Consider the following 11265-nt stretch of genomic DNA (forward strand, 5'->3'; position numbering starts at 1 on the left):
TGAAGGCAAAATTCCCATTCACAGGGGTTTTACTCATTCAGCTTCTAGTCACGTAACTATTCACTTTAATCTAGCTTGAGATGCTGATTAGAACTGAGGGCTCAGGGGTCATGATGTCTGCAACTTATATGATTCAGCCGAAAATATGTTATGATTAGATGGCTAGATAAAGCAAATTTGGCACCATGTCAACAATGGTTGGAGCTAGGTGAAGGGTATACATATATTTATCGTATTACTTATTCAACATTTCTGTAGGTTTCAAAATGTTCATAATAGAATATTGGGGGGAAACAACCTAGCTCTTCCAATGACTTTGCCAGAACTGGTCTCCCAGGGCAAGAGGTAGTGAATAGAGCAGGGAGGGGTTGACCTGCGTTTTGTCAAATCAATGCTCACAAATTTTTTTCCGTGTCTGACCTGACCTCGATGGGCACTGGCACTACTGATGGCTTCCTTCTTCTTGAAATATTTTATTTTCCTGTTGCCTTTCGGTTTACGTTCTCTCAGTTACCTTGAAACACTTTCCCCCTGCTCTCTGGTCACCTCTAATGTTGGTGTCTTCAGGGGTCCTACCTGTGACCTCACTGCACTTGTACACTCTGCTTGGGTTAATTTTCACTTCCTTACATGGCTTTAATACTCTCTGTCCTTCTCTCTCTTCCCTGGAATCCAAATCTTAATCTCCACCTACCAGCTGGACTAGAATGTTCTGACTTTAAAATCTCAGCATGCCCAAAGCTGGGCTCAACGCTCTTTTCCACAAATTTACACTGAACAGCACCACCACCTATCCAGCGGCAATAACTAGCAATTTGGGTATCATCCCTGTCTTCTCCCAGCCTCTTCCTCTCACTTCTCTTCCAATTGATCATCAGGTCTGTGGCTTCTACCTCCTTAACAGCCCTCAAGTCCTCTACCCTTCCTCTACTCTAGGCCATCACCAGATCACCTCCCTCCGCCCCCACCAACTTCAATACTCCATACTCACTTGTCTCCTGCTCAGTCCCACACACCCTCCAATCTCTTCTCTACAATCCAGCCCGAGATCCTTCTAAAATGCAAATCTGACATCGACCTGCTTAGAAACCTTCAACAGCCCCCCAAAAGGCATTTCCCCACCCTCCTTTCTAGTTACTCCAGTGGTTTGCACAGTGATTCTGGCCACACTGCACCCGTATCTACAGACCTGTCAAATGGCTCTCCTTCACCTCCTCACCTTCCAACACTCCCGTCTGCCTGGAACATCCTAACGTCTCCCCTCTCCTGGGCCAGGGACCAGCTCCTCCACCCTTCCCACGATCCCCACTAAACTGACTTGTCACCGACGGATTCCTCTTCTGCGCTCCCTTCTAGAGCAACTTGAAGACAAGCACTGTTACATGTTCACAGCTGTATTCAGAGACTAGGACAAGATTCCACGTAGTAGGCCCCTAAATATACTTCAGAATTTACTAAAGACGAAGGAATAAGGCAGAGCTGGGGTCCGCGGAAGAGGCGCGTTAAGGTGGGGTTGAACCATAGGAGCAAGGCGCCAGGTAAGAGCCCGGGATGAAAACGTGGGTACAAGAATGAGGGGAAACGGATTTGTAGGAGGAGCCAGGCCTGGAGGCTCTGACTCTGTAGCCCTGGGTGGCCTTCCTCCAGGACTCTGACCTCTCCCCACGTTCTTTTGGAGCCACTTGGCCAGCCGAGAAAAAGGCTGGGAGCCCGTAATCCAAACCTACGGAAAAGCCCCTGGAGCAGGGACGATCAGTCCACCAGGCAAAGAGCTGGCTGGCCCATCCCCCACAGCCTTCAACCCACTTCCCAGACGCCAAGTCGGCCCCTCGGGCGGGGTGCTGGCGGCAGGGACAGGATCAGGAGGCCCGGCCCGCCGCGGGAGGTGGAGGTGGCTGCGGCCTTCCGGTCGCGCGGCCGGGGCGGGGCCTGAGCTGGGCCTGGCTGGCGGGCCGGGCGCTGTCCATGGTGCCGGAGCGCGTCTGCGAGGCTGGGCGCCGGCGCGGGACCTGGGAGGCCTCGGGCCCCTGCCCACCCTCTGGGCGGCTCCCTCACCGCTTGTAGTCGGAGGAGAAGATGCCACCGCTCGCTGGGTCGTGGCCGTACTCGGGCTCCCCGGGACCCGCGGAGCCGCCCTTGTCCTCGCTGTAGGCAGGGGCGGCCGACATGGGGTGGCCGGGGTGCGGCGACGGCCGCAGAGGAAGGGAGCGCAGGCGGGAAGGCGAGGTCGGCGGCGCCGCGCGCTGCGCTCTGCAAAGGCCGCAGTCTGCGGAGGCGCAGGCAGCGCGCGGATTTATCAATCAGGGCCGCGCGCAGAGGTTCTTAAAGGCGCCCGGCCCGGGGGGCGTGTCCGCAGAGGGCCTGCCCCGCCCCAACCCCTCACAAATCCACCCCTCCGGGAAGGACCGTGCCGACCCTTTAACGCGAGGGGCTGATGCACCTCCAGGTCTGGGGGTGGGTGGAGGCGCCTGGACTGATGATGGAACAGCCTTCCAAGGGATGCAGGTCGCCTTCACCCCCCTCCCCACCTGGCCCCGTGGAATGGCGTCTAAGGGCTCTGCTCATTCCAGACACAAGCGAGGATTCGCACCCATTCGGTGGAAAAAGAGGGACGGAAGAGAAGGCTGTGCGGAAGGCTGGGGGTCCTAGAGCACCACACCCGGAGACCAGCCTCCACTTTTTCTACAAAATCTGGGCCCCTCTGACTACGTCATCCTGGTTCCCACCAGGAAGCAGGGATGGGGGGGCGGGGGGCGGAGGGAAGGTCGGGAGGACAGACTTCTGGAAATGATGGAATTTAAGAAAGGCTGGTTCAAGAGTGCTTAAGAGTCTACTGAGGGCCGTGGGCAGAGATGGGTCCCAAATGAGGGGCAATGAACCCCGACTTCACCTTTGGAAAAGTTTAATGACCATTTCTGAAGCCCCCATGTCCACGCTGGAGGGCCTGAGGTCACTGTGTAGTCCACCATGGTCAAGTCCACGTCAACTGACACCTAGGAAGGAACGGACAGAGGAGAGGGTGGGTTAGGGTTTCAGAGTGCAACCTCCAAGAGCCAGCAGGCCTAGTCTGCTTCTGAGGGCTTTGTGACTGCCAGAGTAAAGCTGGCCTTGACTTTAAGAAATGTGGCCCAGGTAGACAAGAGAGTGTGAATTTTGCAGGAACGCACTGGTGAGCTGTGGTTGTTCATGAGCCAGGGAGGCAGATGGGGTCCTGAGTGGGTAGCTGGGCTGTGCTCACCGAGATAAGGGGACTAGGTTCTATTTGCAGGGGCTCCAGGCTGGGCTCCAGGCTGGGCCCCAGGCGGACAGGTGCAGCGCAAACTGCATGCACTTGCAGCGTGTCGGGAGATAGGAAAGTGGTCTGAGTTCATGGCCTTGAGCACCCGGCCTCCAGCACCGCACAGTCCATACCACTGCATCTACACAGTGCACGCCACAGTGAGTGGGAGCGCAGGAGCAGGCACTGCCCGTGACGCACGGTCCATACCACTGCATCTACACAGTGCACGCCAGTGAGTGGGAGCGCAGGAGCAGGCACTGCCCGTGTGGATACACTGCCTTCACAGGAACCCAGAAAAGCGTGCAGCCGGTGGCCACCTGGATTCCTGCCTGCAGGAACAGGCGGACGGCTGTGGACCACAGCCAGGCTTAGGTCCTGTGACCTCAGCCCGGTGACCCTGCACCCTCATCTCCCAGGACCCGGATGTCCTGAGCCCTATACCCTGGTGCCCAAGCGCCTATCTTCAGAGGCCGTGCCCCAAGCTCGGGGTCAGTCTTCCTTCCCTTGTGGCCTGCCCACTGGTGCAGCAGGGCTTGGATGGGCAGCCCTCTTCGCAGACGAGGGCCCGTTTCAGCTGCAGACGCCTACCCTCGAAGTGGATGATCTCTCCATGGCCGCAGTGGACGCCCATATGGGCCCCGCACCGGCGTCTGGCGGGGGACATCAGCCTGAACAGGAAAAGGTCTCCAGGCTCAGGCTCGCTGCCCTCCAAGTCCAAGCCTCAAAGTGCTGACCAAGCAAAGCCTCAGAGAAGAACTTAATGGTGCTGACTGCCCTGGTCAGGACCTGTGAGGAGAAAGGGACCAGACATTTGCACAGGCCGCAATGAACTAAGAGCTAGGTGTCTGCCCAGGACTCAGAGACACCCGATTTGGGGCCAAGCCCAAGGTGAGTGTCCTCACTGCCCCACATCTTCTACCCTGTGCTTAGGAACTCCAGAGGCGTGGATGTCACGGATAAATCCTGCCATAAGCCAACCCTGAGAACCCCTCAGTTTCCAACAATGGCGACCTCCTCCTCATCCAAGCTTTCTTCTCATCTTGAAATCCAGCTACTCCATTCTCTTCCCCTCCCCTTCCTCGAGAATCCCCTTCCCCAACTATCTCTCATCTTGCCACTCCCTGGAGGCGACACTGTGGACTGTGTGTCAGCTAGTACCTGGACTGAGCCGAAGTCCTGCAGAAACAGAGAAACCAGAATGAGATCTGGACCAGGACAGGCTCCTCCTCCCAGGTGTGAGTGGAGAAAGACCCCTCCGACAATCTCAGCAGTAAATGTCTATTGAGCAGTTGTTCATCTGATCCTTAATACGATCCAGTGGACCCATTTTCAGAATAAGGAGACTGAGGCTCACAGAGGTTGCTGGAGTGCACAAAGCTTACTGTACGCCTGCACGACTATGTCTTGTGCCCTTTATACTAAACATCTCACCTCTTTTACCTCCTATTCCTCTACAGGGAAGTGGGAAATGTACCTAGTTCAGGTTTCTCCTGTCTTTTCAGGGAACAGAGGGCTACTGGGACTTGGGAAGATGACCTTGCTCTCTGGGCTGTGCCTGACCTTAGGTCTCAGAAAGCCTGGAGAAGGGGGTGAAAGCAGGGCCTACTGAGCATGAGCTCTCCTGGCTGGCAGAGGGGCTGAGAGAAGAAAGGGCCCAGCACCCCAGACCTCTGGATATGCTCGTTGGAAGGCAGTGGGTTGACCACCCTGGATCTGACTTGGGTGGGAAGGACTCGTACAGGGATGAGGAGCAGGGCTGCCAAGCCCACACTGCAGAGCACCAACCACTGTGTCTCTCCCATCCCGGACCTTCCCTTTCCCTCCGGGCCCAGTTCATGGTATTACTGGGTGAGTATCATCTTCTCAGACTGAGAGCTGTGGGAAACTCAGGTGACCAACTTATCGCAGTTTGTCTGGGACTTTCCAGGTTTTAAAATGAAAAAACCCACATCCTGGGAACCCCCAAAACCTGAATGGTGGATCTTCCTAGGCTCAGGTCTCCCCACTCCCATCTCCCTTGACCTGAGACCACAGGGAGGATCCAGTCATGTGCACAGTCCTTTGGCCTTTGGTCACGCTCTCCTGCAATCGACCAAGTAGGGAGGGTACCTTGAGTCTTGCTTCCCTCTCCCCACTCCGGAAGCCATTGGGCCAAACGGTGGTCACAGCTGTGGAAAAGGGTGACCTTTCCTGGCCCCTATTGGGGCAGCAGACACCCTACTTGGGAGGAGACAAGCTGAAGACTTCTGCTCTAGTTACTTAGGATGTGAAGCTCATCTGGGAAGGAAAAAAAACCAGCTGTCACCACCTGGCTGCTGAGTGGGGTCCAGGCCACTGTCCCTCCTGCCTCTCCTCTCAGGCTGTGCACTCGGCATGTGGGGCTGTCTGTCTGACACGCATGGCTGTACATGTGGTGTATCTGTGAGTCTGTGCAGCAATACTGGACACAGGACTGGGAGATCTAGTCCTGGCTGTGTCACTTTTCTACCTGGAACACAAATAAGCCACTTCTTCCCTCTGGGCCTCAACTTCCTCATCTGTGAATGGGGGACAATAAGTTCAAAAGGCTGGGTATTGCAGGACCACTGTGAGACACTATGAGCTCTTTGTGAGCTGGACAGGGGGAGAAGGGCAGGGTTTGTTTCTCTTTGGTTTGCTCCTGAGAATGCAGGGTTGGGTATCAGGGGAGGAGGGGTGGGGAGGAGGTAGCTTCCTCAGCTCAGAGGAGAAGAACAATGGGCCCTCAGAGGCCGGTTGCCTCCCTGTGACCCCTGCCCCAGAGCTCTCAGGGAATCAGCCAGCTGGAAAAGCCCCTGGCTCTCTCTCTGAAGTTCCTCACTGGGGTGGCACTCTGGCCACCATCAGTTGGGCCCCTGGACTTTGAGTCAGGGTCTGGATGAGAAGATGCCCCTTCGGAGAGAGGATCGAGCTCCACATGTAGTGCTCCATCCACAGTGATGACATTTATTGCCAGAAATTGTGCTACAACCCCATTTAACCCTAATGACGTCATGAAAGATACTGTTGTCTTTCCCATTTTTCAGATGGGGAAACTGAGGCTAGGAGGGGGTGCCAAGGTTACAGACTAGTTAAGTGGAGGGATCAGGATTCAAGCCCAGGCTGTCTGGCTTCAGTGCCCGTGACCTTAACCACTGTACAGTACTGCTTCTCCTGCTGCCCGCCTTCCCCAGACCCCACCACCGTGAGGTACTGAACCCCTGCGTCCCTCCTGACCTGGAGAAACAGCCACCCCTCCCCTTGGCTTTCAATTGAGCCAAGCCAGCAAAAGAAGTGAGGCCCTGGAACTGTAAGAGCCCAGGGGACAGATGTGCCAATCTCTGGGCACCCAGCATGACAGTGCTATCCACCCCAAAAAGGCTCCTTGCTGGGGCCTGAGCTTTCTCCTCTCACCCTGACTGAGCTTTCAGGAGAACAGAAGGGTGAGGGTGGCCCTGAGATTGGGTGTGGGAGTGACGGTGTCCCTCGGGCCTTGTCCTTCCCCTAGAGGCCCCTGCTGACCCTCAGCCCAGTGGGTTCTTGTCACTAAGCACAGGCTTGTGGGGCTCTGGTGGCAGCCCTTGGATCTGTGACTGTGGTCTGACCTAAATGTCCAGCCCTTCCCATCCGCCTTCAGTCTAGTCCTGGACAAAGGGCTCCTCTGTGAGAGGCAAGGTTTTGGGGTCAGTGCTCCCAGCGGGCCACTTTCAGCCAGAACAAGGGTTGGGCTCCCCACGGGGGCAGAGCAGGCCCTTTCCTTAGCACCCAGCATACCCTCCTCTGGCCTCTCCTTCCCTTATAAAGCCTTTGGTCAGCCCCTCTCTTGGCACAGAGTAATGCCACCTGAATTCCAGCCCCCAGTCCTAGTGGCTCACCTGGCAGTGGCCACACTCCACACCTTGCTAGGTGCTCTCCTTCTGAGGCCAGGGCATAGAGGACAAGCAGTCCACCCCTCAGGCAGACAAAGTGGCCAAGCAGGAAGCCCTGGGGCCCGGTTCTGAGCATGAATGCCAGGCCAGTCTGATGGCAGCACTTCCCACTGCTGGCAGCTTTGAAGGCAGGTGGCAGCCAGAGACTGTGAGACTGAGGTTTGGGGTGGGTAAACTGGGCCCTCACCCATCCTCTCTTCCCTCCTCCTGGCATTCAGTCCCTACCCCACACCTGCTTGTGCCAGCCCTGCCACTTGTGCCTGGTCTCTGAACTGGTCCTTCTCCCCTCACTGGCCTCCCCAGGGTAGCCAAATGCCCCTTACACCATATAATGCCTCGTATAATACAGTTTCAGAACTGAGTTCTCTATTCAGCTATTAAAAGAGCAAAAAATTCTAAACTTAAATTATTTCAGACCATAGAAAAATAAGAAATACTCTCAAACTTAAGGGATCTAGTATAATTTTAAACACCGATATCTGATTAACAGTGCCCCCAAAAAACCCTACATACCAATCTCACTCATAAGAGATACAAACACTCTAAATAAAATATCAATAAATAGCACTCAAGAGTGTATCAAAATAACATAAATTTGACCAGACTTATTTGGAGATACTATCAGCAATTTAATAGGCACCGTATCAAAATTTTTCATTAATCCGATAAAGTACTATCTTTAAGCACTGAATTTTCCCATCCTGGAACATGAAATCCACACTTACTTGAGTTTTTAATGTCAATCATATTTCATATTTCCCATAAAAGTACTGTATATCTTTTGTTCAGCATTTTTTATTTTTTCCCGTTTTATTACTGGTATATAAGAAACATGTTTTTATATGTTAATTTATTTAACCACCTTTAGAACCATCTAATTCGTTCTAATAGTCATTCCATTCTCCTGCATTTTCTAAAAATCACATCATCTGAAAATATTTTTGTCTTTTTAATTACTGTATTGGCTAGAAAAACCTAGCATTGTGTTGAATATTAGTAGGAAAAAAAAGCGGGCATTCCATTTTTTCTTGACTGTAGTGGGAATGCTGCTTATGCTTTATCATTAAGTATGATGTTTCCCATAGATTTCTGCTAAGTGCCTATTATCAAGCTATTTATCTATTCTCATCTTGTGAAATGTTTTTAAATCATAATAGATTAACATTTAAACCTTTAAACTATTAATACAATAATTTATAGCAACAAGTTTTCTAATATTAAATTATTCCTGGGATCAATGTTTTTCTTTCTTTTTTTAATGCTTTCTTATTCCAGATGAAGTGCAGGATTGAATTTACTAATATTTTATTTTAGAGCTTTGTATCTATGTGGATTTGGTGTCTAGTTTCTTCTTGTGTTATTTTTGTCAGATTTTGGTATTAAGGAGATGCTAACATTATAAAATAAGTGGAACTCTCCCCTGTACCCTATGTTATAGTATAATTTCCATGACAGAAAAATTGACAAGTGAAAATTGTGCAGCTTGATGGCAGCATTCTAGAAGTAAGAGACAGCGTAAGCAAAGACATAATGAAAAAGCACAGGATATGCTCAGAAAAATAGGATTTAAGATTTCTTAAACTGGATTAAATAACACAAAGCAGATTTGGCTCAAGCTGCTAATTAACCTTGAAAGCACAGGTCCACCACCCAAACACTGATTTACTCATTTCATATAGAGTCAACTGCAAACTTTTCAGCCTGGACATAAGATCTTTCTTGCTTTAACCTATTTTACATTTCAACTTGTGCTTCCTTGTTTGTGATGTTTGTTGGCTTAGAATGCTATGCTGGCGCATCCAAATCTTACCCACCTATCAAGGGAATAGCTCAAATATCCATGAAAATTTCCTAGACCAATTGAACTATGTTTAAATTCACCTGTACTACAACTACTTTTTGTCAGCTGTTGGCTTGCCTACTTCTTAAGTTCTTGAGAGCTATACTGGGTTGGATAGTGTCACCCTCCAAAAATTAATGTCCTTGTAACCTCAGAGTGTGACTATCTGGAAATAGGGTCCTTGCAGATGTACTTAGTTAATACCGGGTCATACCGGAGTAGAGTGAGCCCTTTATCCAATGGAACTGGTGACCTTTTAAGAGACGAGAGACAGAGACAGAGACACAGAGAGAACAGAGTTAAGAGACTGGAGTGAAGCAGCCGCAAGCCAAAGAACGCCAAGGATTGCTGGACACCAGAAACTAGGAAGAGGCAAGGAATTTACCCAGTTTCAGAGGAAGCGTGATCCTGCGGACACCTTCTTTTCAGATTTCTAGCCTCCAGACCTGTGAGAATAAATATCTGTTGTTTAAGCAACCAATTTGTGGTACTTCCTTATGGCAGTTTCAGGAAGCTAAACGACAATTTTAATTTCCATTCTGTCTTCCTAGCCCCAACACTGCCGTGCCCGCAGTCGAGTGGAGGGCTCTGTGGGCGCTCCATCCCTCCACGGTGAATGAGCGCGCTTCCTGCAGCGAAGAACAACCCGGCGCTCACGAGCGCCTGCTGACAGGACGCACAGCCCATGCTCAGTAAGTGGTAGCCATTATCAGCTAGGCATGGGCCTACACAAATAAACCGAGGACAGTGACAAACAACACAAGTGGCAGGTGGAGCGAGGCAGCTGGGGGGAGGACGCCCAAAGGGAAGGAGGGGGTTTTGAGGTAATGGAGTCTCTGAGTCGCTGTCCCAGGCTGCGCTGAAGGGGTCCCGGCCCTCTCCCCACCCAGCAACAATGACCTCCTGTCCAGCTGTCCCTCCGTTCGACTCCCAAGGGACTCCAGCAGAACCTGAGGAGGTGCGCCCCCCGCCTCATCCTGTCCCAGCCTGCGCGAGACACCTCGATGGGTCCCCTACGTCACGCTGTTGCGTGGGGCGGGACTTCCTCTCCACGCCCCGGAAGTCATACAGGGCGCTCTAGGAGGCCGGACTTGCGACCGAGATGTGACACTGGAGGGTTGGCTGCGTCTGTCGCGTAGGGTAAGGGGATCTCTGGCCACATGGCAGGGCGGGCGACAGCGGCGTCCTAGCCGGCAAGCAGGCTGGCGGGTCGAGTTTCAAGGGATGCGGCGGGGAACCGGAGTAGAGGGGAGGGGTCGGTGTATCTGTCTGGGGATCAGTGCCACCAGCGACGTAGGTCTCATCCTAACTCACTGCTCAGCTTTCTCGACCTGGTCTGAAAAACGAGTTTGGTAGCTCATGGAGCAGGGATGGGGACAAAATGTGGAAAGGAGAAAGACACACTCAGTAAAGTTTAAGAAAAAAGATTCAATAGGTGAATTTCACGTAGGTGATTTCCTGTGTCGCGTAAGGAGGTAATATGAAGGTCTGTGCATACCCAGGCATTCTAAATTGGGGATTCCTGTTTGAGGCAGCAGCACCTGTTACATTAACTTAGAAACATGTACACACAATTGGTAATTTTTAAGCTTCCCGAATCTGCCAGCACACATTTGGCGTTAGAGGTGGTACAGGGTCACCTAAGTCATCCCCTTTGCCTCAGTTTAAACTGAAGCATAGTGAGAGGAGACAGGCCGGAAGTCCCACAGCTTGTTAGTGAGAGAGCTGGGACTAGAAGCGAGATTGCTTCATTTGCAGCCCAGAACTCTCTTCTCCACACTGTACTGTCTCTCTTGATTGGTAAACGATTTATCTATTGGAGGGAGGAGGGGGGTGAGGGGTGAGACGCTGTAGAATGCACTGCAGTCAAACCTCAGCTGTCTTCTTGAGCAATGCTGCATTTGGTACTTGTGCTGTTTAAATGTATTGTGTATTATCTCTGTCATCTTTATTAAACGGAAATGTCCTGTAGGGTAGTGAGCAAGCCTTAGAGGTCTAGAAAGCAACTCGTGCTTTAGCAGATACTGAAAAACTGTTAGCATCACATAGGAGAAATCTTATCACCAAGGAACTCATTCAATTAGATTTTCATTGTAAGGGAGCCATGGATATTCTTTGTATACAATTTTCAAACTTTGGTCTCAGGTCCTCCATAAAAACCACTGAGGATACCAAAGAGCTTTTATTTATTTTATATATGTATATAAAATAATACCTTA

The 11265-nt window shown here is 51.6% G+C and overlaps 1 protein-coding gene and 1 long non-coding RNA gene across 7 annotated transcripts in view; one reads left to right on the forward strand and one right to left on the reverse strand.

The window, feature by feature from the left end:
• The window catches only part of AP3B2 (adaptor related protein complex 3 subunit beta 2), a 35026-nt gene extending 24949 nt beyond the window's left edge, over nt 1-10077 (reverse strand). The window contains exons 1-5 of one of the 6 annotated variants that reach the window (XM_025050026.1): nt 9997-10077; nt 9432-9492; nt 5502-5557; nt 3869-4066; nt 2891-2993 (exon numbers count right to left, since the gene is read on the reverse strand). In XM_025050026.1, coding sequence (XP_024905794.1) covers nt 2891-2928 — 38 coding nt within the window. In that variant the 5' untranslated portion in view covers nt 2929-2993; nt 3869-4066; nt 5502-5557; nt 9432-9492; nt 9997-10077. Of the gene's footprint in view, nt 1-2055; nt 2331-2890; nt 2994-3868; nt 4067-5501; nt 5558-9431; nt 9493-9946 lie in introns of those variants that run through there. The other 5 variants (XM_025050020.1, XM_025050024.1, XM_025050019.1 and 2 more) reach the window with 5 other exon arrangements.
• A 48-nt stretch (nt 10078-10125) lies between these two features.
• The window catches only part of LOC102892806, a 3910-nt gene continuing 2770 nt past the window's right edge, over nt 10126-11265 (forward strand). The window contains exon 1 of the long non-coding RNA XR_001517385.1: nt 10126-10186. This is a non-coding gene — a long non-coding RNA (uncharacterized LOC102892806). The remainder of the gene's footprint in view (nt 10187-11265) is intronic.

The sequence above is a fragment of the Pteropus alecto genome, unplaced genomic scaffold (assembly GCF_000325575.1).
Source record: "Pteropus alecto unplaced genomic scaffold, ASM32557v1 scaffold60, whole genome shotgun sequence".
NCBI classification, from domain to species: Eukaryota; Metazoa; Chordata; class Mammalia; order Chiroptera; family Pteropodidae; genus Pteropus; species Pteropus alecto.